The sequence below is a fragment of the Pogoniulus pusillus genome, chromosome 4 (genome assembly GCF_015220805.1).
Source record: "Pogoniulus pusillus isolate bPogPus1 chromosome 4, bPogPus1.pri, whole genome shotgun sequence".
Lineage (NCBI taxonomy): Eukaryota > Metazoa > Chordata > Aves > Piciformes > Lybiidae > Pogoniulus > Pogoniulus pusillus.
The window spans coordinates 2518538-2545630 of NC_087267.1; the positions used below are offsets into that span (position 1 = coordinate 2518538).

Below are 27093 nucleotides of genomic sequence, written 5' to 3' on the forward strand. Positions count from 1 at the left end.
GCTCCTGCTAGACACAGCATTTTTAATACAAGCCACATCTTTAGCTCTGTTTAACCTGACCTTGAATGGTCCCTGGGATAAAGATTCTGCCATCACTCTGAGCAACGTGTTCCAAGGTTTCACTCCCCTCATCGTAAGCCATGCCAAAAGCAGAGTGGACAGAGTGTTTGCAATTTTGAGTAAAGAGCCTGTAAAGTCATTTCAGAGATGAGTTGAATGAGGATGTTGCATGGTCCTACTTTCTGCTCTAGCACACAGAGCCAAAAGGCAGCCACACAGACACAGCCATTGTACTTGTCATACTACCTATACTCTTAAGAATAGCAGCTATCAGAGAGCAAATCTTGTCTCTCTTGTACATATAAATCAACAAAGATAAAAATCACCTTTGCTCCCTCCTGGGACAAGAGCTGCTCAGGTGGTTTGCCTGAATGCCCAGGGATGTGTATTGAGTGAAGGGCAAAAGGTGCCAGACCTCTGCAGGCACAAGGATGTGCAACATTTGTTGTGAGACATACCTGCTGGGTCAGGTCTGCCCAGCTGGCAGTCACTTATGCAGTAATGTGACTAGGGTGGCCAGGGACAGCTGCAAAAAGCTGAATAAAAGACATTGGGCCTATACCTGTGAGTGAGAGAGTGAGTCTGTGAGAGGAAACATCACCATGGACATCCAGGCTGAAAACAGCCCAGGAACCCTCTCTTCACCACTACCATCAACCATGAAGAAAAGAAGAACTCCTAGAGAAAAGAACTCCACTGAAGACATCTTGCTGAGAACATCTCTGGGCAACACAAACTGAAAAGGACTTGGACTTTAGAGACTCTTTGCTCCTCCTCCTCCAGCCAAGGACAGCATAAGTCGACAAAGATGGATCTGGGAACACCTCCTCCAAGCCAAAGCAGCAGCACCTTTCCTCAGACCTCCTCCAGCCAAAGAAAGCATCTTGGAGGTGTGTGGGGCATGGTAATATAATCTCTTTCCTCCTCCTCACTTCTCTTGCTTTGTTGGTTTTTTTGGTTTTTTCCCTCTCTCTCCCCTTCTTTCCTTTTCTCTGTTCCACTCACTTTATCCTCTAATAAATAGTCTTGCTTTTGATATTTGGTCTCACTTGTACCTGAATTCCACAACCTGGAAATATATATGGACAAATCTCACTCCTCTGGACCATGACAGCAGCCTCCTTAGTATCCTTGTGGTTTCTTTTAGACACAGATTCAGCAATCTCCTTGGAAGAATTTCAGGTGTTAGGAGAATGATAGTCCTCCTTTGGCACATAATTAGTGACATAGTCTTCATTTTCTTCCTGGGGAAGGCCCTTCTCTGCTGTGCCTCTAGGAACTTCCTTCTCCAGGCTCAGCCTGGCCAACAGGTCACTTTCTGACTGCCAAATGGCAGTACATTCCTTTTAATGGACTGCTTAAGGAAAGTATTAATCATTCTCAGTACTCTCTGGCCAAACGTACAGAAAATTTAGACTGAGCTAACAGAATCATTCTTTGGAAGCTTTTGATGACAAACAGCATTGCATGCACTCTAGACCCACAAGAAAGTAGTCATTGTGGGGGAAGCAGGGGGCAGGATAGGAGCTACTCCATCTTTCTCACTGAGGTCAGGTATTAAAACACATATAATAAAATTTAGGCTGATTAAATATAGTAGAGACTCACAATATTCTCATGAGACTCTTCCAGCAAAAGTACATACTCATCTTCCAAAATCATAGCAGTTCAACATACTGGGGTTTATTCTCCTATTGGGAATAGAAACAGCCAGGAAAGAAGAGTAAGACTCATATCTGAGTTTCCTTAGACAAAAAAAAGGCTTCTTTGTGACATGTCCATTAATTCACTGTGTTATCCTGAGGGAATTTTTCAGGGTCAAATGAAAAGACAAAGCAATTTGTTAAATATACAACTTCAGCACCTAGCTCTTGAATCTGTTCATGCACCACTCAGGAAGATCTGACCTCACGTTCAGCACTGCCTCTACACTGTGGCACAGTTTAGCAAACAATACTTTGGAACAGTGTTCCAAGGTAAAATAGAAGAGGATTAACTGTGGGAAATTCAGTTGTTTTTATCCATTGACATTGTTGTGGTAGGTCAAAACAGACCAAAATAGGCCTGAACATGTCCTGGCTTGCCCAGACACATTTTTCTGCTCTCCCTCTGTTGTTGGGAGAAGCAATCATATGAAAGGAAGACAAAGGCCCCTGATGCCTCCATGTCTGTCCAAACTTGTTTACAGGGTACCTGCACATGTTTATACACTTGTTTGTGCTTTGCCCTAAAAGATAAAAGCAAGTCCTGACTTCACCTAGTATGGTCAAGCTTGGAAAAGTGTCACTCTGATAGACTAATCTGTGTCCAAAGGTCCATTAGACTCGGGCCACACTGATAAAAGAGATGAGCAGTTACAGGCAGTGTGCTTGCTGCTGCTGCCATTGCTGTTCTGCCTTATTGTGCTCTCTGCTTCTAGCAGTGCTACTGCCTCGTTGTATCCTGCCATGCTCTGCTGAGCTACAAGCTGGCTCTACCGCATCATAACAAGCCCTGATGCTTTGGGCTTATCTGGCTGGAAGGGACCCAAGGAGATCATCCAGTCCAACCCCCCTGCCAGAGCAGGACAATCCTATCTAACACAGATCACACAGGAACACATCCAGACAGGCCTGGAAAGGCTCCACAGAAGGAGACTCCACAGCCTCTCTGGACAGCCTGTGCCAGTGCTCTGTGACCCTTACAGTCAAGAAGTTGCCCCTTGGGTTGAGGTGGAACCTCCTGTGCTGATGTGATGCAGGATCATGACAGTTTAAGATACTAATGACAGTACCCTAACAATGTAGTTTGCTTGTGTCACTGAGGGTAATAAGTATCAGAATCTAGAATCATTCAGGTGTTAAATGATTCCATGGTTTGGTTTGTGGCTGGATGGGCAACTTTTATAGATACGTAAAGCAACTGAGGAAGAAGGCAACTTCACCACCTCGGATCAAAGTCTGGTTGCTCTGCTTACTTTATATTGTCCAAATTCTGACTCTGACTAGAAGCAAAATCATACTCCATACAAACACAGTCTCAAGCTGTGCCAGGGGAGGTGTAGGCTGGATATCATGAGAAAGTTCGTCACACAGAGAGTGATTTGCCACTGGAGTAGGCTTCCCAGGGAGCTGGTGGAGCTTCCTGTGCTGCAGCTTACATCCATGGCTCCTTGATCTATCCCAGGGAGCAAGTGAGCAGAGCCTGTCCCCCCACTCCTGACCCCCAGCCCTCATATATTGATAAACATTGATTAAATCCCCCTTCAGACTTCTCTTCTCCAGACTGCAAAGCCCCATGTCTCTCAGCCTCTCCCCATCAGGCAGTGCTCCAGTCCCCTCATCATCATATGTTAGATTATCCAAGGCACTAAGCAGGTTTGAATTACAACTGTACTGTGCATGTTGTAAAAGGCTTCTTCTGTAAAACACACCAAAGGTTCTACTCCAAGTTTAAACTTCTGATCCAGCTTGAACTGGTATGACAATGTTCTGCTTAAAGGAAATCTTTTAAGAGTGACCATTTTAACAATTAGATACAGATGAGATTAGTGCTGTAGCTTCAAAAGAAAACAAACGCCAAGCACATTGCTGCACCAAACATTTCTCCTGTGCCGAGCTGAGGTGGTCACAGGAGGCTCAGGAGGGGCAGGAAGCCTCCATCTGCAAAAGCACTCAAAAGCAGACTGAAGAGAGAGTGTTGTCTTTTCCTCTCTCCATCAAAAGAGGACTCAGAGGTGACATGGTTAAAATTTATGAGTCAAATGCTGATACGAGCAAGTGGAAAGATGTTTCTCTTTCCAAGGATAAAGGTCACACCGTGCTCTGCAAGCAGCATCCTGCAGTGGGGTGTGTTCTCTGCACTGGTTAGAAGCTTTTCTGCCGCACTGTATCCCTCCCAGTTTTTCTTTCATGCCCTCTGTGTTTGAACCCTGCCTTTGGCCAGTCGGGAGGGTTGAAAGTCCATTTGTTTTCTGTAGGATCAAAGACTCCCTTTTTCGCTTGTTTTATGACCCACCCTGCTTTAGATGCATCCTCCTTGAAACGTTATCTAATCACAGACAACCCCTGACTAGGTTTCAGCTGGATCCCAGCTATCTTTTTTTAGCCACTAATGATGCAGTTACCTCATAAAGTAATTGCCAGTCCAAAAATGTAACAAGCATCACTGCTTTCCTGCAGCCACGGAAGAGACAGGGTGGAATTGGTTTGCTTCCAAGAGCAGCACGTTGCAAGGAAATGCAAGGGTCAGACCCTTCTAATTTTCCTCTTTTGTGCAAGCACCAAACATGCACTCAAACTCTTAAGATGCTAAGCTTAACTTAAATTTATCCTTTCTTTCATCTACCTATTTTGTTCACCTGCCAACTAAGAGGGAGAGCAGATGTATAACAGAACAGCCAGCAGCTGTCAGAATAGATCTTTTGCCTTCTTTCTTATTACACTCTGAAAGCAAAAAAGAGTGCATCACGATGCACTTAGAGATCTGCTGAAGCTGCTGCATACAAAGGTTCTGAAAGTGAACATAAAGTGGAATTCAAGGCAAAGGATTTCTGCAGTGCTGCAAATCAATTGCTTTCTAAGAAAATGTTAATTGGAACAGTCTTATAATTAATATTTTGTTTGCCAAGCATGTCTGCACACACCTGCACCACAAACTACCTTAATCTAGAATCATAGGAGCAGTCAGGGCTGGAAGGGACCACAAGGATTATCTAGTTCCAATCCAACCCCCCTGCCATGGGCAAAGACACCCTACCCTAGATCAGGCTGGCCTTAAACACCTCCTGGGATGGGGTCTCAGTCACCTTCCTGGGCAACCCATTCCAGGCTCTCACCACTCTCATGCTCAACAATTTCCTCCCCCTGTCCAGCTGAACCTACCCATTTCCAGCTTTTCTCCATTGCCCCCAGTCCTGTCACTCCCTGGGAGTCTACAAAGTCCTCCCTCAGCTCTCTTGTAGGCCTCCTTCAGATACTGGAAGGCCACAAGAAAGTCATCTCAGAGCCTTTTCCTCTTTTACTGACTGCACAGCCCCAACTCTTTCAGTCTGTGCTCACAGCAGAGCTGCTGCAGCCTCTCAGCATCCTCCTGGCCCTTCTCTGGACACACTCCAGCATCTCCACATCCTTCTTGTAAAGGGGGACCCAGAACTGGATGCAATACTCCAGGTGGGGTCTCAGCAGAGCACAGCAGAGGGGGAGAATCACCTCCCTGGCCCTGCTGGCCACACTTCTCCTGCTGCAGCCCAGGCTCTGCTTGGCCCTGCAGGCTGCAAGTGCACAGTGCACAGCAGCTCTCATGAAGACAGGTCTGTACTAAATTAAGTAAGAAAGAAGAAGAATTTACTCCAGAAGGAAAGAGGTGTCTCTGAGGCAGTTCTGAACAAATAACAACTAAGCATTCACAAGTTGCTGCATCTCTAACACTAAATTATCAAACTAGTAACTTTTATATTCAGTTCCATCAAGCAGTGTCTAAAGTAGAGCAGTTGCTCTGTGAACCAATGACCTCTCCCCAGCAGAGAAGGGGAATCAAGAAAACAAGCAAATGGCCCACAGGTCAAAATAAAACCAGGTTTAATAAAACAGCCAAAATACACTCAACCCAGCAAAACTGCAGCATCCACACTAACAGGGAGGCAGTGCTCAAGAGCAGGGTGAGAAGACACCTGTCTGAAATATGCTGTGCTTGTCATGGAACTGTAATCTCAACTGCACCCATTTTAGTGTTGATTTCAAGATGATTTGTTCTTTAACAGCCATGCAGGAACATAAAAGTTACTCTTCCTCCAGCCACCCTATGAATCAAGATACTTTAAAGAACTGTGTGGGATTTCTTGACTCCAGGACTCAAATATATGTCACATGGGAGATTCAAGTTCTTTAACTTTATCTTCAAGCCTAGAGTACTTTGGGTAATGATTATATCTTGCTCCTCATGTTTCAAGGGAGCTGGGGGTGTGCAGCCTGGAAGAGGAGGCTCAGGGCAGAGCTCATTGCTGTCTGCAACTACCTGAAGGGAGGCTGTAGCCAGGTGGGGTTGGTCTCTTCTCCCAGGCAACCAGCAACAGAACAAGGGGACACAGTCTCAAGTTGTGGCAGAGGAGGTCTAGGCTGGATGTTAGGAGGAAGTTCTTGCCAAAGAGCATTGGAATGGGCTGCCCAGGGAGGTGGTGGAGTTGCCATCCCTGGAGGTGTTCAAGTAAAGCCCAGATGGGGCACTTAGTGCCATGGTCTGATTGATTGGATAGGGCTGGACTGGATGATCTTGGTTGGATAGGTTGGACTGGATGATCTTAGAGGTCTCTTCCAACCTGGCTGATTCTATGATTCTCTGAATCTAAACTGATAACTCTGCACAAAATCACATTACTGAACATTTTATTTCTAATTATGCTTTTGAAATAACCAAACCAAAACACAAACAGGTATTCATCCTCAAAGGCTCCTGAATATTTAACAACATAATGAGCCAAAAAATCTGAAGTGCTCTTTTGACAGAGTTGTTCTGCACTTCATGCATAGATACATACATATTTATGTGTTAGGTAGTTAAATTAAGCATCTGTGCTTCGTAGAAACAATAAAAATGAAGATACACATTGAAATAGACACTCCTAACTGGTAACTTTCTTGATAGCCTAGCAGATGCCAAAACCAGGAAAGATTTACACCAGAGATTGTGAAAATTCAGGATCATTTGAGGGTAATAAAAGTAAATGGTGGTAAATGTTAACAGCAACAGCTGTGAAAAGACATTATGGAAGGTTAAAAGTACAGAAGAGAGCAACAGTAGTAAAAACAGTTAAAAATTTGGAGTGCTTCATAAGACAGATTCCATAATTATGGTTTCTGGAGCTATTTGAATAGTCTAGGCAATCCCAGGCACAAATACAGGCTGGGCAGTGAGTGGCTGGAGAGCAACCCTGACAGACTTGGAGGTGCTGGTGGACAAGAAGCTCAACATGAGCCAGCAGTGTGCACTTGCACTCCGAAGGGCCAACCAGAGCCTGGGCTGCAGCAGGAGAAGTGTGGCCAGCAGGGCCAGGGAGGTGATTCTCCCTCTCTGCTCTGCTGAAACCCCACCTGGAGCACTGCATCCAGTTCTGGAGCCACTGTTACAAGAGAGATGTGGACATGCTGGAGCGTGTCCAGATAAGGGCCACAAGGATGCTCAGAGGGCTGCAGCAGCTCTGCTGTGAACACAGAGTTGGGGCTGTGCAGTCTGGAAAGGAAAAGGCTCCCAGGTGACCTTCTCATGGCCTTCCAGTATCTGAATGGGGCCTTGCAGGAAAGCTGGGGAGGGAATTTTTAGGCTATCAAGTAGTGACAAGACTAGGGGGAATGGAGCAAAGCTGGAGGTGGGGAGATTCAGACTGGAGGTGAGGAAGTTGTTGAGCATGAGAGTGGTGAGAGGCTGGAATGGATTGCCCAGGGAGGTGGCTGAGGTCCTATCCCTGGAGGTGTTTGAGGCCAGGCTGGATGAGTAGCAATCAGAAGGGACACTTGGTGGTAAAGGCAGGAGCAAAGGTACAGGAAGTCTCCCTACAGAGTGCAGCAGATTTACATCCTAGACAGCAAGAAGCAGGCATATCTCTTCACTGATGCAACTTCATCATTTCCTATCCATGGCATGAATACACATATTATTACACTTCTCCTATGAGGACAGGCTGAGTAGGGGCTCTGCAGCCTGGAGAAGAGAAGGCTTCGAGAAGAGCTTGTAGTAGCTTTTCAGTATCTGACAGGGGCTACATGAGAGCTGGGGAGAGAGGTCTTGTAACCAGGTGTAGTGGGTTTAAACTGGCAGAGGGGAGATTTAAACTGGATATTAGGAAGTTCTTTACAGTGAAGGTGGTGAGGCATCAGAACAGGTTGTGGATGCTCCCTCCCTGGAGATGTTCAAGGTCAGGTTAGATGAGGCCTTGAGTGACCTGTTCTAGTGGAAGGTATCCCTGCCTATAGCAGGGGGTTGGGACTGGATGATCTTTGTGGTCCCTTCCAACCTATACCATTCTATGATTATTGCCATTGCCACTGCTGGGCAGAATGGGACAGCTGAAATGTTGGGAGACCAAGGAGATGGCAGAGGGCAGAATGTGTGCACATAGTGCACAGCTCAGTATGGAGACATACTCATCTCCTCTGACCATATCCTTCTCTTTTCCTAGAAACATCACATGGAGCAGATCACAGTTGTACCACATAGGTACCAAACTGCAGAGGCACACAGTAGAAGCACAGCATTATTTCAGTGCAGAAATATGCCTTATGCAGAAGCATTTGGATAGAAAGGCAAAACACAAAGGATGACTGTCCACTGGACAAGATCTAAAAGGGTTCTATTCCAATCACCAGCAATTTCAACATGCCACCACAACTTTACAGGGTAAGAACAGTCTCTGTATTCTATTAGGATTTTGAGTTACTGCTCACATCTCTCAGCCTTTTTTGATACTGACAACTCAATGAAACAAAGCTCCCAGTTCACTTTGACTCCTTTGAACACTGCAAACTTCCTTTTCCAAAAGTACACTCTTCCAACTCAGGGCTCATTTACTCAGACAAACCCTAGAAGACTTAAATTCATTCCTGCAGGAAGCTAATGAACTACAGACTAAACCTGGAATTGTTTTATTATCATTACAATTAATAATGTATTATGGCAATTATGGTTTGTCTGAGAACAAACAGGCCAGCCTGAGCCAGTCTGCCTGCCAAATCTCTTGCACATGTGACCCAGACAGTGGAACCATATTAAAGACTCCCTGTGCACAAGATATGTGTGTAATGAGGGCTCAGATTCAATGCAACAACAAAGGAGCTGAAGTGGGTCACGATAAAAGCACACTAAGCACCATAGGCTACCTTTAGAGCTTTGAGATTCATCTGAAGAAAAGCTGGTGGGGGGGAAATAAAAGCACTCAAGGGATGCGAGGTGAAAGACATTGCCTGACTTAAAGTTGACTGCTGAATGATGAAAGGGAAGGAAATTCTGAGTTTTGAAACAGTGCACTAAATTCAGTAGGTTGGAGGGATAGGAGCATAATGCTTGAGCTTGGTGGAGCTTTATCCCCTTCTAAAAAAGGCTTCTTTAAGCATCCCTAAAAGCTTTTATGGACAAGACAGAACAGTTTGGAAATATTGCAACTTACTCTGCAATAAACATTATTCTTCCAAATAACATAATTCAGTCAGTTTTATGGCTCAGCTTGACAGGGTGCTGAGCCATCTCATTTAAACTATGCTGTTGCCTCAAAAGGCAGAATCAGACCATTTGGAAAGGTGAGGTCCCTTTCCACCTGGCATTCTGTGATTCATTCCAATTGCTAATGCAGAATTGCTCTGAAAAATGTGTTCCTCAAATACTCCCTCTAAGAGTCTCAGAAGGCAAATGCCAGAGCGTAGAAGAGGAAGACAGAAGGACAAACAAAAGGTGACATCATGCTACTGAGAACTCAGCCACATCCAAAGTCACAACCACTGCAGAGAATACACCTTCCTCTCTGATTAATTTCTTACCATATCTGAAGCAAGGCAAGTTGCAAGGAATAAGCATTTATAGAGCCAGAAAAAAAGAGTCCAAATTAGAAACAAGAGCAAAAGAAGAATGATGCAACCACTGAGATGTAATGCTGCCAGTGTCCTTTCAGCACTGCAACCTCTTCCCTAGAACAAGTGGCTGTGCTGTGCTCCTTTCCATACTGACATACTCCCCACAGCAGTGTGCAAGCAACACTTCAGCCTTGGCTTATGTTGCATTTGTGAAGTCAAAATTTAAGAAATTGTTCAAACATCAATTTCATATCATTTGTATGAGTGCTCTCAGATTAGGTTTCCACATGGAAATCCTCTGATCCTTTGCTTTTTGGCAAGAAGTGGAGATGCAGGTGCTGCCTGAAACCAATTCAGACAGGAGTCAGAGCAGCAGTCCCACTGTCTTCACACCAATCCCACGCCCTTAGTTTCAATGAATCATTCCTGATTTATCTCTGAAATGTGAATCGGTCTGAAAACACATATTTGCCAGAACAGCATTACTCTTAGAATCATAGAATCAGCCAGGTTAGAAGAGACCTCCAAGATCATCCAGTCCAACCTAGCACCCAGCCCTAGCCAGTCAACCAGACCATGGCACTAAGTGCCTCAGCCAGGCTTTGCTTCAACACCTCCAGGGACAGCAATTCCACCACATCCCTGGGCAGCCAATTCCAATGCCAGTCACTCTCTCTGGCAAGAACTTCCTCCTAACACCCAGCCTAGACTTCCTCCAGCACAACTTCAGACTGTGTCCTCTTGTTCTATTCGTGGTTGCCTGGGAGAAGAGACCAACCCCACCTGGCTACAACCTCCCTTCAGGTAATTGTAGAGAGCAATAAGCTCTGCCCTTGTCTAGGCTGCACAACCCCAGCTCCCTCAGCCCGTCTTCACAGGGATTATGGAGAGGCAGAGATATCATCAGCCCATCTATCTGAGAAACACTGCACTATCAGCTCACAAAAAGGGGGAAAAAAGATTTAAAAACATTAGCAGGAGCTGTAATTTAGGTTGTCAGAGAAAACCCAAGTTCAGCTTTCATGGAGAACATGAGGTTACTGTCAGCAGTCATTGATGGGTCTCGTGATGGACAGGATACTGAAAGTCTTCTCCTGCCTGCTAATGCAAATCAGATATTTGCAGCATGTAATTGTTTTCTGCCTGCACAGAGGTGCCAGCAGAGTCTCTGCAACTGAAAGGCCAGGATGGTTGTGAAAAAGCTTTAAACTAATGACACCATAAAGAAAATGCATGTGGCCTCCACATACCTACAGGGATAATCCAAGAATTACCCTCTTCCACAGAAGCTCATCATGCCAGCAGCAAGGCATGCATTGAAGCCCTGACTCAAATACTGTTGTTTGTTCATTCAGGGTGGAAGGAAAAGATATGTGAGATAAGATGAAATCTCAGGTACCCATCCAGCTGTGGAGGACCAAAATCTACCCTACCAAACAAAGCAAGAGTGTCAACAAGCTCTGCACTGCTCTTTTCCCCACCTTGTGATGCTCGCTGTTGAAGATCAGCATGAACTATCTGCATCTGACCTAACGCAGGGTTTTTGTGACCCATAGGGGCAAGCAGATGTCCTGCTATCCTCAGAACTCATTAAAATGTCTTTTTCACTTCCTAAAGATCTTTTTGTTGCTTCAAGGAAAAGCCTGCACTTACACACAGTACAAATCTCTGTCACCACGGCATGATTAAGGTTATAAAAACCAAGCAGTGAGAGGTCAGGAAATGCCAGAATTGTCTGAACATCCATAATTTAAGTCTCTCATGCCTGTGCATTATGATAACAGGCTTTAATCACGTGACAGCACATAATATGTTCCAGGGCACTGCTCAGAGGGTCCAGAAGAGCACAGTGGTCCAGCCTTCACTCTTTGTGCAAAGGAAAGGTGTAAGGTCCTGCACCTGGGTCAGCACAATCTCAAGCACAGATTCAGGTTGGGTGGCAAATGGCTGAGAGCAGCCCTGAGGAAAAGGCCCTGGGGGTCTGGGCTGTTGAAAAGCTCAACAGGAGCCTGCAGTGTGAGTGCAGCCCAGACACAACCCTGTGCTGGGCTGCAGCAAGAGCAGTGTGGGCAGCAGGGCAAGGGAGGGGATTCTGCCCCTTTGCTCTGCTCTCCTCAGACCCCACAAGTTCTGGAGCAGTTCTGGAGCCCCCAACACGAGCAGGACATGGAAGTGTTGGAGCCAGTCCAGAGGAGGCCACAAAGATGCCTTGGGTCACAGGCATGTTTTGACCAGAAAACTGTGAAAAGCAAAAAATGATACCATCTCTTGGTTAATATTCTAGAACTTCAACATTGTAAAGCCAAGGCCACTCCATGAACCTTTTCTCCTTCCCTGATTAAATACACTTTCTTTTTCTTTAAAGGGAACTCAGTTTTAAAAATGATGGGATGACATCAACCCCTAAACCTGAAAAGGGCCAAATTTCACAGCTGCTACTTATCTCTGTGATGGCTTGACCAAAACCTCACAGCCAGAAGCAGTAAGTTCTGCAAATGCTGAGTTATGAAATCCATTTCTCAAACAAGCTACCAATATCAATCTCCTTTAGGCTGAAGGACAAGAAACAGAAGACACTTGCAGCAGTAGCAGTGGGAGTGCATTTGTAGGCTCAGTTCCATGTACACACAGAGAAGTGTGAGACATGCTGTTTCTTTTTTTCCCACTGCATAGACAATGGAATATTACCCTGCTTCTGGCTTCCCACTGCTCATGGGGGCTGGCACCCACAGAGGGCAAAAGGGGTGAAGATGAGCAAGGGCCTCATTCCAGCCAGCTCCAAATGTATGTTCTGGCATACAAGCACATGCAATCTCTCTGCTGACTGGAGACCAGGTGTATTACACCTCTGCCCCCCAGTTGACAAGGGAATCTGTACCAATCATGCCCCACTGCAGAGATTCAAGGTTTCAAGTAAGGTCTGTGCTTCTTCATATATTCTCTTATACCTTCACCAATAATTTTTGCCCCTTTTTTGTGTGTTTCCTCAAAAGCCTATCAGTCCCAGAAGCTTGCTTTCTCTTGCTCTTTCTTATGAACAAGAGCAAGGTGATCTATCAGCAGAATGAAAATATTTGTACAGCTCAGATAGCTTTTTGCTTAGCAAAGCATTGTTACCTGTCTGCATCCACAGTCACGTCGTGAACCCCTCTCTGAATAACGTCTCGAGAAGCAGTTAGGTCTGGTATTCGGTTCAGACTTCTGGTATATAGGTTGAGTCCTCCATCTGTCATGTACCTGCAAATAAATGTGTGGTCAGTCAGTGGGAAATGCAGCCATCTGGCAAACATGTTTCCCTTGAAAGTTAATGGAGTGTAGGATTCAAATGTGTGAGATGTGAACTGTCACATGAGACGGTGTGCGTATACTAAACACTCTCACTTTCTCTGCCAGAGGAGGTCTAGGCTGGATGTTAGGAGGAAGTTCTTCACAGAGAGAGTGATTTCCCACTGGAATGGGCTGCCCAGGGAGGTAGTGGACTCATTGTCCCTGGAGGTGTTGAAGCAAAGCCTGGATGGGACACTTAGTGCCATGGTCTGGTTGATTGGCTAGGGCTGGGTGATAGGTTGGACTGGATGAGCTTGGAGGTCTCTTCCCACCTGGTTGATTCTATGACTCTATTTGAACTAAAGTCTAAAGTATCTTTTCAAATTTTAAGTACATTTTAAGTACTCCAGTGTCAAGGAATAGCACAGGATGAAAAAAGCAAAAGTGCAAGTGAAAAAAGATGAGGGGAGGAAGGAAAAAATAAGTAGCATCCATCTAAATGAGAACAGAAATTGAGAACCAAATTCCATAGTCGCTGCTAGGATGATGTTATTCAGATGGGAAAGAGATAGCCACTGAAGCCCTTAACATGACATTTAAGAATATGTTTCTATCTGTGTTCCTTTTGCTTGATTCCCACCACTTCACATTATAATTACTGACTAATAAATCAAACAGTGAATACAGTGCTGCTTACTCACTAGGGAACCATTGAATGTTCCTGAATTTCAAGCAGCAGCTATAATTTCTGAAATGCCTCCCTACAATGTAGTTATCAGTATGAGAGGTGTGGGTGCTTATCACTGAGCAGTACCACAAGCCTGGTCTACTCCTGAGACTTGTCCATTACTATAGAAACATAGAATCAAGCAGGTTGGAAGAGACCTCCAAGCTCATCCAGCCCAACCTATAGCCTAGCCCTATCCAATCAACTAGAGCATGGCACTAAGTGCCCCATCCAGACCAACTCCACCTGGTTACAACCTCCCTTCAGGTAGTTGTAGACATTAATTAGGTCACCCCTGAGCCTCCTCTTCACCAGGCTAAACAACCACAGCTCCCTCAAAGGTCCTTTCATTAAATTGGCTTGCTCTTTTTACATTCCACTCCTGTAGGTTTTGGTTAACTTCTGTGTAGCAACTTAGTACAGAATCTGTATCAATTTCTTTGTGAAATCTACATATGCAGAAAGAGAAAAGATTGCTGTACCTTAGTGAACCTACTCAAAGTAAAATCACAGGCTAAGTACAGACCCAATACTACTCGTGTGATGGCTAAAAGGGTCTATGGGAGTTCACCTCCAGATCAAGCAATTGTTAACAGCAGTTTTCCCTGAGCCATGAAATGGTCACAATCAAACCCATCTTTCACTTGAAACATGTGTGCAAGTACACAGGCATTTAACAGACTTCTAGGCACAAGCAGAGGTGTTCACACGCCACTGGTGCTCCAGATGGTTCTGCTGCCCCCTCCTTCTGGGAGCTGATCTGATCGAGAAAACTCTCCCAAAGACCTTGGGGCTAATACAGCAGTCTGGTAGCAGCAGCCTCCACCCCTCCCAGTTCAAGCTGGGTGAAGTGATTCAGATTTTGAGAACAAAGATGCAGGAGGGTTGCATAGTGCAACAGCTACAGCTGGAGATGGCATTGTGTGTCCCGGGTTGCAATCTTGGATGAAGGCAACCTCAAGTGCATTAAAACACAAAGGGCTGGTTTAGAATCATAGAATTATCAGGGTTGGAAGGGAACACAAGGATCATCTAGCTCCAACCCCTCTGCCATGGGCAAGTACACCTCACACTAGATCAGGTTGCCCAGAGCCACATCCAGCCTGGCCTTATACACCTCCAAGGATGAGACTTCCACCATCCCCCTGGGCAACCCCTTCCAGGGTCTCACCATCCTCACGGTGAAGAACTACTTCCTAACATTCAATCTGAATCTACCCACTTCTAGTTTTGCTCCATTCTCCACAGTCCTATCTCTACCCGACATCCTAAAAAGTCCCTTCTCAGCTTTCTTGTAGCTCCCTTCAGATACTGGAAGGCCACAATAAGGTCTTCTCAGGGCCTTCTCCTCTCCAGACTGAACAGCCCCCACTCTCTCAGTCTGTCTCCATAGCAGAGCTGCTGCAGCCCTCTGATCATCCTCGCAGCCCTTCTCTGGACACACTCCAGCACCTCCAGATTCTTCTTGTAACAGGGGCTCCAGAACTGGACTGCAGTTTCAACTAACCTCCGAAGTGTTTCATGCACTGGTAAGATCTGGACTGCAGTTCAGCAAAAAACTTCTGAAGCCCTGGTATCTAGATTCTGCAGAAGGCAACTCCACATTTGTTTTCAATGATGAAGTGGCAGTCACACTTACTATATTCATCCTTTTATTAAAGACAAAGTGTAGACTTTGAGACAGATCATTTAGCTAGAGCTGAATGATGCAGCGTGTTCCACGGCTCTGGAAGTGCATGTTAGATTTAGCTGTGCTTCGAATACAATCCAGACTAGATGGATTTTTTTCCTGTATAAATAAGGCCTGAAAGGACAGACTTTAAAAGTGCAACAGGCCTTCCTCACGCTCATTTCTAATTACTGCTTCATTCCTGTCCCCAAGCGCTTAAAGTAATTAAAATGATAATGGAAAAGGCATAAAGGAGATAAGACTTTACATGCCTCAGTGAATCCTGAAATTTCAGAGCTTATTAACTTGTTTTTAACATTTACCACACCTAAAATGTTAATTGAGCACATTGCAACTCGCTCTCTGTTGAGTCATCCTTATTATAGTTGCAAAGGAAAGTCACACGAGATTACTACAGTCAGCCTCTAATGTGATAACCTAATTAATACAACTCATCAGGCACTGTAAAGGACTGCCCTATCTCTTTTTTTTTTTTAAATTAAACTCATGAATTTGTCAAAGGCAGCACTTCTACTTCCTTCATGATATAAGGCCCACAGACTCTAAAGTACTGCACTTTCCATATGTCGTTTCTCCCTTCTAGCACACACAAGTACAGCATTTTGCTTGACAGCCACTAATGCTGTGCTGTGGACAGCTTTGTCAGCAGGGCTCCATTCAGAGCACTGAAACAGTGCAGCAGGCAGACAGAGGAAGAGGTCTTCTTTATAGTTGTGCTTTTCTAGCCATCTATCTTTGAATGGTGTTTGAGGTGAGACACTGCTCTAGAGAGAGCTTTGATCATAGAATAGAATCAACCAGGTTGGAAAAGACCTTCAAGCTCACCCAGTCCAACCTAGCACCCAGCCCTATGCAACAAACTAGACAATGGCACCAAGTGTCTCATCCAGTCTCCTCTTGAACACTTCCATGGATGGCAACTCCACCACCTCCCTGGGCAGCCCATTCCAATGCCAATCACTCTCCCTGCCAACAACTTCCTCCTAACATCCAGCCTAGACCTCCCCTGGTGCAGCTTGAGACTGTGTCCCCTTGTTCTGTTGCTAGTTGCCTGGCAGAAGAGACCAACCCCACCTGGCTACAGCCTCCCTTCAGGTAATTGTAGATAGCAATGAGGTCACCTCTAAGCTTCCTCTTCTCTAAGCTAAACACCCCCAGCTCTCTCAGCCTCGCCTCAGAGGGCTGTGTTCCAGGTCCATCACCCGCTTTGTTGCCCTTCTCTGGACGTGTCCAGTACCTTGGGCTTGCTGTAAGGAAAGTATCATATCCAATGTCACCAGCTGCCATTCTCTAATTGTACCTGCACTTCACACATGGATGACAGTAAGAGTCCTGAATTTATACAGAGTGAAGCAGTGTAGGGTGACATGATCCTGTACTCTATGGGACTTCTCTTCAACCCAATGTTACCTCATCCATCAAGCAGCCTTGAGATGGCAACAACAGCACAGAACAGTAATTTAAGTGTGAGTAAAACTAACATGACTTCTTTTAAAAGATGATGCTTTAGGAATTCCAGCATAAGTATATTCCAAGACTGAGAGATTTTTTTGAGATAGTAATTTGAATGCAGTGCTCCAATCTCAATAAACTGATCAATCAATCAATCAAACAAAATGGTCATTACTCTTTCTAGCTGTGCTAGGTGACCCATCTATTCTTTTCTGAGAAAGTATTGCTACAGCTCAGCTCAGCTGCATGCTCCAGAAATTGCAATACTGACCTGTCACATAGACTACACCAGACAACACTGGAAATGGATGTACTGGTAGGGCAAAAATCCTGCCAGGCCAGTTTAGGGTTTGCTCTCCTCCTTCTGTTGCCGGGAATCCCTGGGAAGTTGAGTCAGATGACTAAAGCCTTGAGGACTAAGGGGCTTAGCACCATGTGTCAGCTATCTTGTGCTGCCCTCAATGCACCTGCATGGTCAAAGGAGGCACGAAGCTTTGAATTCATTGGCCAGAACAATGGTGCTAGTCCCTGTTGGCTAGTTTGATTTTCAAACTGAAGTATTTAAGGGGGGTGATTTACAAGCCCTGCCTTTCTGCATCAGCCATCCTGCCTCTCCTTGTCTGCAGCTCGTTAAAGACAGCCACGTGCTGCAGCTAACACTAGTGGCTTAGTAGCAACTCCTTCCCCTCTGCTTGAAAGATTTTGTGTTTTACCCTGGGATCATCAGTGCGAGTTTGAAAGCATCTTTGATATAGGAGACTTACTCAGTGACCAACAGTGTCCTGAGTACATCTGCTGGAGTGAATGCCAAGACTCCATAAGGACAGTTAGAATTGTTCCTGTTCTCGTGTTCCTATTTTCCAAGTTCTGATTGTTTAAACTGTTTAACTCTGTGCAATTGCTTCCTGTCAACAGAAAACCCAAAGAACCTCAGGGAATTTCCCTGATTTTGTAAAATCAATAATAAAAATTAATATTCATACAGAAATTAATAGCCATAATTCAGGATGATTAATTTCTGATACAGTGGAAACAAAGAAAGTCAATGCTATCAGCAACTGCTTTTCACCAACTCAGCACACACTGCATCTACCATCTCAAATGGAACACAAAAATCCCCAAAGCAGTTAAAAATGATGGTTTAATGGATAATAAAGACATTCCAGCAGGTAATAAGAAGTACCTATGCTCTTATCAAAGTTCACAGCAGTCATGTTGATGTTAGAATCATAGAATGGTCTGGATTGGAAGCGACCTCCAAAGGTCATCCAGTCCAACCTCCTTGCGGTCAGCAGGGACATCCTTGACTAGATCAAGTTGCCCAGGGCCCTGTGAAGCCTCACCTTGAACATCTCCAGGGATGGGGCATCAATCACCTCCCTGGGCGACTTGTTCCAGTGTTCCACCAGCCTCATAGTAAAGAGCATCCTAACATCCAATCCAAATCTGCTCTTTTCTGTTTTGCAGCCATTGCCCTCATCCTGTTTCTGCAGGCCTTTGCAAACAGTCTCTCTCCATTCTTCTTGTAGCCCCCTTCAGGTAGTGGCAAGTTGCTATTAGGTCTCTCTGGAGCCTCCTCTTCAGGCTGAACACCCCCCAGCTCCTTCAGCCTGTCCTCATAGCAGAGCTGCCCCAACCCCCTGAGGGGGAAGGCTGCTAATGTGTATTTTTATGTTGCAATCTTAAAGCAAGTTCCACTACAGCAGAACTTGTGACAAAGCTCCTGTTACACCTCCCAGTCATGTCTCAGTTGAAATGGGGCACAAAGGTGTTACCTACCCACTATTGATGTCATCAGCTCTGAGGCTTTTCCCAAGAATGTCGCCATCGCTCATGTAGCCGCCGACATCCACCTCAGAGGACATGTCCAGGTCACCACTTCCCTTCTCACTCATGTCCACCTGTGCGATGTTGCCGAGGCGCGAAACGGCTGCGCGGCGCAGGGGGGTGGTGTACATGAACCGCGAAGGGTCTGTGTGTATGAAGCGACTTGCTCCGCTGCGAGGATACCCAGCGCCCAGGGATGGGGCATCTCCTGCCTGCAGCCGAGGGCTGGCCTGCCCTAGCCTCCACGTCACCGGCGTGGACCGGCTTGTCAAGCTTGGTATGCTTCTCCCGTTCACCTCAGTTGTCACAGTGCTGTCAAAAGTCGTCTCCAGTGTGCTGCCAAACAAAAGGGACAAGTCAGCTGGCTGTGTTTTGGCTGCTCCTGAGAAACAAGGAAAAGCCAAGGCTGGAAGGGTGTGTAGGCAATGAACAAGTTCCTTGTGCGCACCTTTCTCCAAGCACACTGTGCTAGTTTGAAGCAAGCTGGAATGTTTTGGTAAAAGAACTAGATAACAGGCAGTGAAATGAAAACAATTGATGTCAACTTCTCTCACAGTCTCGCTGAGAGCTCTGGGAAGAAGAAGTAAACTTTCTCCATTTTGTCTCTCACTCTTGCTTTTGCCTTAGACCGAGACACATCTCATTAACCTTGCTCCTACTAACCTTGCTCCCTAACCTCTTGGCTGCACCTCTCTTCTTCCTGAGAACTGGGGTAAGGTTGAGAGGGCCAGGGGGAGGTGTTGGGGGAGTTTGAGAGCCCCTCCTGGGGACTCAGGTTTCTGGGAGGGGAGTTGTGCTTTTGTATTGTTTATCCTTTGTATATTTCTGTATATAATTGTATATAACTGTATATATTGTAAATAGCTGCTTGTAAATTCTGCTAGCTGTAAATAAATTGCTTCATCTATATTCCCAGGGTCCGTCTGAGTTAGCTGGGGCAAATACAAAAGTGTGGGAGGGGCGGGTAAGAGCCCAAACCATCACACACACACATGCTTGTCTATGCAGCAGAAAACAACCCCAAACTAATCCTCTAAGTAGATGCATATGAAACTGTAACCATCCTCACAAATGCCTGTATAAGACACTTTGACAGCAGAGTACATTAAAGTCATTAAGTTGTTGAGGCAGCCTGGCAAACATTATGGTTAGTGTCACAGTTCATTCAGTCTCTAATTCACTCACAGAATCAATCAGGTTGGAAAAGACCTCTAGGATCATCGAGTCCAACCTATCACCTAACCCTTCTAATTAACTAAGCCCTGGCATTAATGCCTGCCTCATCCTCTTAAGCACTGTCAGGGATGGTGACTCCACCACCTCCCTGGGCAGCCCATTCCAATGCCAATCACTATTGCTGTGAAGAACTTCTTCCTAACATTCAGACTGAACCTGCTCTGGCACAGTTTAAGGTTGTGTCCTCTCGTTCCTCTTGTAGCCCACCTGACTACAACCTCCTTTCAGGCAGTTGAAGAGAGCAGTAAGTTCTGCCCTGAGCCTTCTTTTCTCCAGGCTGAACAACTCCAGCTCCCAACCTTCAGCAATGAGTAATACTCTCCTACAGCACAAATATTTAGCAGTCTACACAAACTCAGCATACCTGTGGCTTATCTGTGTTCCTCTAAGGCTGGACATAGTTTCTTCCAAATTCTGTCTCAGGTCTGCTATGTTCTTTACAGTTCTCATTCTTCTTGTTTCAGGGTCTTCCCCTGGAAGAAAACAGCAAAGCCAGCACAACTTTAGTTCCATGAGCACATAGGGCCGAACGAAGTGCACGCATGTATACACAGCTGAGAGTGCACTCCCAGTGTAAATAGGTTTGCCTCTTTCATCTTGTAACAAACAAAACCTCATCCTCTCAGTAACAAAACAGTCTTCTCTTCTCCAGACTAAGCAGCCCCAGGTCCCTCAGCCTCTCCTCATCAGGCACTGCTCCAGTCTCTTCACCATCCTCATAGCCCTTTGCTGGACCTTCTCCAGCAGATCTCTGTTCCTCTCAAACTGGGTGTCCCAGGTTGAGACTATAGGGTCACCAAACCCAAATCTCCTGGGGACTAAAGATTGTTATTCAACCCCACAATTCTGCTATCTTTTCATCAACTGACAAGACGACCAGCCTGCTCTCCTCTCCTCCTCCTGCCTTGTGTCTGGCAGCAGCCACTTCAGCGGGAAGAACATGTGAGCAGCAGGCCTGGTTTTGGGCATACAGAGGCTTGTCTAGTGTGCCAGTTTGAAGCCAGCTGAAATGTTTTGGTGAGAAGAACTAGTTCACAGGCTGTGAAAGGACAACAGTGGTGATGTCTACTGCACTCAGAGTCTCGCGAAGGAGTTTGGGAAGAAGAAATGAAAGCATTAGATAACACTCTCACCATTTTTCACTCACTCTGCCTCGGGCTGCTGACTGAGCAACATCTTACTCCCTAACCTCACCTTTCATTTGGCCTAACCCACTTTGCTTCATAACCTCTTGGCTGAACCTCCATTCTTCCTTGGGACTGGGGTAAGGTTGAGAGGGGCAGGGGGAAGGTGAGGGGCAGTTGGGAGCCCCTCCTGGGGACTCAGGTTTCTGGGAGGGCTGTTGTGTTTCTGTATTCCCTTTTACCTTGTCTATTTCTGTCTATAACTGTATATACTGTAACCATCTGCTTATCTATTGTGCTGCTGTAAATAAATAGCTTCATTTATATTCCCAGAGCTGGCTGAGTCTAGTCTGGGTGACTTCTAAAGTGTGTGGGGGGGTGGGGAACACCCAAACCATCACATCTAGGCCTCCTGGATGGTGGAGGCATTGGTGGGGGCCGGGGAGGATTGGAGCACTGGGGAGTTGTACAGGGCTAACCCTTCAGGGGGAGTGACCTTGAACCGGATCCCTCCCCAGGGGTGGGTCTGAACATCACCAGGTAGTTCATGGTTAACCCACTCCCCCTTCCTATACAGAGGTCTATAAAAGCAGGGGGACTTCTGTTCTCTCTCTGTGCTCCCTGCCTCCCTGCTTACCAGCATCACCATCCTGTTCCTGCTTCTCTTTGTTTTACCACGTGGCCATCACTCACGAGGCAGACAAACCCCTTACCATCAAAAAATCAGGTTGTATTCACACATGTTGTATTTGTTTTCCCTTCCCTATACCTTTGTAACTTCCCTACCTCAGATACCTTTTTTAATTTATTGTTAACATTTTCTTTTTTAACTTCTGAATTGAGTAAGATTCATTCATTTGGCTGTGCTTACCTTTGGCTCTCTCTACATCTAATTTCCTTTCTTTCAGGAGAGAAGGGGGAAGAGGGAAGGGCACCCTAAAAAAATGTTATTGGTTCCATCAAATGCATTTGAGTCTCTGTGAATTTAAATCAGAACCAAGACAGGAGTATAGATTTAGTTTTTGGGTTGGGGGACAATTCAAGGGGGTTTGCCAGGGATGCAGTAATTGCTTTGTAATGTCTATCTCTGTATTTCTCTCCAAATAGAATTCTGTATTTTTTCTCCAGTTTCATCTGAGAGCTTCATTTCTGTAGGCTATCTTTAAAAAAAAACATGACAGAATAATTAAAAGATAGACTGGGGAGCCCAAAACTGAGCACAGCATTCAAGATGGGCCTCACCAGGGCAGAGTAGAGGGGGAGGAGAATCTCGCTTGATCTGCTGGACACACTCTTCCTAATACACTCCAGGATCCCATTGGCCTTCTTGGCAAACGGGCTCATGCTAAGGCTAGGATGGAGACCATCAGGTCCTGTTTAAGATTGAATCTGCTGTTGAAAGCCCAAGCTGCTCCCAGGCAGACTGTCCACAGCTGCTCAAGGCAGCTGCTTATGGTGCACTCACTGTTACTGCCTGTCGATTTCCCCCTTCCAGTCAATTGGCTGCCAGGAGCCCACATTATGCCTGCTGCAATAGCTGTGTATGAGGGCAACTCAGCACCTGTTTCTTACCTGCCCTGCCTCAAAGCAGATGTGAAATAGAGACTTGTTGGTATAGAATGTCACACACAGAAAGACAAAACCCAGGGTGTAAGCAGGCAGAATTACAGGCAAAGCACAACTTTCTATTTATTTGAGGAACTGAATATACATCATATTTGCAGCGACTTTGCCCTTTCCTTCCTTGTTTATCCTTGTCAGTTGCCCTTTGCTATATGTTAACACTGCAACTTCTCGCAGCGAGACTGACAGCAACTGTCTTTTTTAATATCTGTTGTGCAGTAAAGAGAATAACAAAGCTTAACAGTGTAATTCCAACACAAAAAGAGGCACATACATACGGCAAACTGCCAAAATGTTTTTGCAGAGAAGAGCATTTCCCTTTCAGATAAATTATACCATCAAAATGATCTTAATCTCTCCACAAAAGGTGAGAAGTTTGAGGTCTAATCTCTTTTGATATCTCAATGACACAAAGAGTAATCAAAAGAGAAAAAAAAAATTAAAATCCATCATTTTTGTTCTCAAAAAGATGCAGGTGGAGTCTTAAAATACTACACAGTACTACATACTAACTCCTCATAATTGCAGCTATTAAGTGTTTTTAAAACAAGTTTTATTTCCATCCTTCTCTTAAGGTATGTTAGGAGGAAGTTGTTGTCAGAGAGAGTGGTTGGCATTGGAATGGGCTGCCCAGGGAGGTGGTGGAGTCACCATCCCTGGAGGTGTTGAAGCAAAGCCTGGATGAGGCACTTAGTGCCATGGTCTAGTTGACTGGCTAGAGCTGGGTGCTAGGTTGGACTGGATGATCTTGGAGGTCTCTTCCAACCGGGTTGCTTTTATGATTCTTCTAAGACAGAGTAATTCCATTATTTGCATTCATAGAATCACAGAATCAACCATGTTGGAAGAGACCTCCAAGATCATCCAGTCCAACCTAGCACCCAGCCCTAGCCAGTCAACCAGACCATGGCACTAAGTGCCCCATCCAGTCTGACTGACTGGATGGACTGACAATGGACTGACACTGTTCCACAGCTGAAGAAAATAGAAAGCTGAACACAACAACTGAGACATTTTCTCCACGAAGTACAACATCCTCAGACTCAACTTTCACCTGACATTAGCTATGTTTTCAAGACAGCAAAGTGACACCTCATCTACATCAAGCATCCTCTCATCGACCACAGGAATAGTTGATGTGTTTTCCTTTGCCTGCTAGAAGGGACACTACAGTGCTTATTGGAGCAGAACCGGGACATAAATAATAAGCTCATAAGAGTCCAGATTCCTCCATTGCCTCTTTTTACTTTGACCCCCTGCCATCACACAGTCTATCCATATTTGCATGACTGAACATATCTGAAATGCTGCCTGGCTTGTGATCTCGAGTGGTCCTGCCTGCAGGCTGGAGAAAAGCCATTCTATTTCACACACAGAGAAACTGAAATGCAAAGGCTAGATCTAGGGCATCCTCAAAATTGCTGTCAAAATTTCCTTCCTCTTCCAAGAAAGACCAATGCAAAAGTTTCACTGGCCCCATCAAATACAATCTGCTTAAGTCACTCATAGCTTCAGTCTTTATGGCAAAGAGGCTTGTTTAACATCTTTGTAGGCACTATGGACAGTGACATTGAGTGCACCCTCAGCAAGTTCACCAGTGACACCAAGCTGTGTGGTGCTGATGACAGCTGCAGGGAAGGATCCATCCAGAGGGACCTTGACATGCAGAGCTGGGTACAAGACAACCCCATGAAATTCAGCAAGTCCAAATGCAAGGACCTGTAGATGGGTCGAGGCAATCCCAAGCACCAATATAGGCTAGACAGTGACTAGTTTGAAAGTAGCCCTGAAGAGAGGGACTTGGGGATGCTGGTGGATGAGAAGCTCAGTATGAGCTGTCAGTGTGCTCTGGCAGCCCAGAGAGCAACCAGAGTCTGGGCTGCATCAGAAGTGTGGCCAGCAGTGCAAGGAAAGTGATCCTCCCCCTCTACTCCACACTGGTGAGGCCTCACATGGAGTACTGCATCCAGTTCTGGAGCCACTATTACAAGAGGGATATGGATGTGCTGGAACATGTCCAGAGAAGGGCCTTGAGGATGTTCAGAGGGCTGGAGCTGCTCTGCTGTGAGGACAGACTGAATGAGTTGAGGCTGTTCAGTCTGGAGCAGAGAAGGCTCTGAGGTAACCTTATTGTGGCCTTTAGTATCTTAAGGGGGCTACAAGAAAGCTGGGGAGGGACTTTCTAGAGTGTCAGGTAGTGATAGGACTAAGGGGAATGGAACAAAGCTAGAAATGGGTAAATTCAGCCTGGACATGAGGAGGAAGTTGCTGAGCATGAGAGTAGTGGGAGGCTGGAATGGGTTGCCCAGAGAGGTGGTTGAAGCCCCAGACTGGATGCAGCTGTGGACAGCTTGATCTAGTGTGAGGTGTCTCTGCTTGTGGCAAGGGGGTTGGAACTAGATGACCCTTGTGGTGCCTTCCAGCCCTGACTAATTCTATGATTCCAGAAGACTGGCCCCAGATTCTTGCCCGTAACTACTAAATCATCACAGCTTATCTCAATCCTACAACCATAGAATAGTTTTGGTTGGAAAAGACCTGTAAGGACACCAAGTCCACCCATCAATCTAACACCACCATGACTACTAAACCACACTCTAAAGTGTCCTGTCCACACGTATGTTGAACACCTTCAGGGACAGTGACTCTACCACCTCCCTGGGGAGCCTCTTCTACTGCCTATTTCAGGAAACAATTTTTTCCTAATATCCAATCTAAACCTCTCCTGCAAAATTTTAGGCCATTTCCTCTTGTTCTATCTTGGTAGTAGAGAGAAAAGACCAAGCCCTGCCTCACTACAGCCTCCTTTCAGGTAGCCGTAGAGAGCATTGAGGTCTCCCTTCAGCCTCCTCTTCTCCAGGCTATGCAACCCCAGTTGCCTCAGACACTCATAGAACTTGTTCACCAGAGTCATTGCCCTTCTCTGGAACACTCCAGTAACTCAATGTTCTTCCTCTAGTGAGAGGCCCAAACCAAATACAGTATTTGAGGTGTGGCCTCAACAGTGCTGAGTAGAGAGGCATGATCACTTCCCTACTCCTGCTAGCCACAGTATTCCTGATACTGGCCAGGATGCCATTGGCCAGTTTGGCCACATGAGCACACTGCTGACTCTCATTCTGCAGGTCATTAACCAGTAACCTCAGCCCCTTCTCTAGCAGGAAGCTTTGCAGCCACTCTGCCCCAAGCTTGTAGTGTTGCATGGGGTTGTGCCCCAAATGCAGGACCTGGCACTTGGTCTTGTTAAATAAATGTCCAGAGAGTGCAAAATAAATGTCCAGAGAGTGCAAAATAAATGTCCAGAGAGTGCAAAATAAATGTCCAGAGAGTGCAAAATAAATGTCCAGAGAGTGCAAAATAAATGTCCAGAGAGTGCAAAATAAATGTCCAGAGAGTGCAAAATAAATGTCCAGAGAGTGCAAAATAAATGTCTAGAGAGTGCAGTCATTTCTCCCATTGTGCGAAATAGGTACATAGGAAATAAAAACAAGCATTTCATGGACATCACTACCTGCCTAGGTGAAACTTCTACACTCACAGTTTGGAATCTTAGCCATAACTGCACATTTAACAATGCTGTTCATAATAATTTCAGTGCTTCTGCACAGGTAATTAAAGCCCAAACCAGATAAATGGCAGAAAAATAATTCCGTCCATTGCCTGATTTACACAAAAGGATTTAAAGTTAATCAGCAGCTCCCCAGAGAATTGCCCACTCTTAGATACTAACTCCATTCACAAAGTACCAGCTTTACTCTGCAGGTGAGGAAAATGAGGCTCACAGGCTTTTGCTCAGCGACACAGCTGAAGAGGAGAGCTCAGCTTCCTTTGCTAACAAGCCTCTAATCTCTTTGAGAATCCCTTTTTAGCACACTTGTACAGTCCCACAACAAAAGGTATGCCAAAAAAAGAGATGACAGCTTGTTGCAGTATATACACAGCAAACATTTCATCCTGAATGTTTAAACACAGACTAACATATCCACTGGCAAAGAAGCTCCAGGCTCGACACAGGTTATCTAACCATGGAAAAGCAAGCGGCCACTTCAGCCTTTTGACTGTCTGAAGAACAAAGCTTCGGAAATGATCACTTTGGGCACTCTTACAAAGAGCTGAGAGATGAAAAGTAAAGCCAACAGCAGAGAAATCTTTTGAAGCACCCATGGCAGTGGACATCAAATGCCATTGGCTTTCACTGATATAAGAAAACTGGTTATTTAAATTAAACTGAAACCCTGGCACTCACAATTCCATGCACAGGGGTGAAATTGTCAGTGGGGAATGAAAAAGGAGAAAGAAATGCTGGAGGGACAGTTTGTAGGTAAGCCAGGAATTATCTGTCTAAACCAAAGCTTGGATTCAAGATTGCAACTTTAAGTTGATAAGAACAAAAGTCATTAAAATGAAGTTATTTAGGAGTAAACTAACACTTAAAGTGCTTCACCTTTTTTTAAACAGCCAAACTATACTCAATTATTCACAGGCTGTTGCTGCCCATGCACCCATCAAAAGTGATTCAGACATTTATCTGGTCTTCAGAGATAAGTGTAA

The 27093-nt window shown here is 45.4% G+C and overlaps 1 protein-coding gene across 10 annotated transcripts in view; it reads right to left on the reverse strand.

Annotated features, from left to right (window-relative positions):
• NAV3 (neuron navigator 3) overlaps positions 1-27093 on the reverse strand; it is a 505349-nt gene that overhangs the window by 93840 nt on the left and 384416 nt on the right. For all 10 annotated transcript variants that reach the window (XM_064141974.1, XM_064141975.1, XM_064141978.1 and 7 more), the window contains 3 exons: positions 20160-20268; positions 18512-18895; positions 12714-12833 (listed from right to left, as the gene is read on the reverse strand). In XM_064141974.1, coding sequence (XP_063998044.1) covers positions 12714-12833; positions 18512-18895; positions 20160-20268 — 613 coding nt within the window. The remainder of the gene's footprint in view (positions 1-12713; positions 12834-18511; positions 18896-20159; positions 20269-27093) is intronic.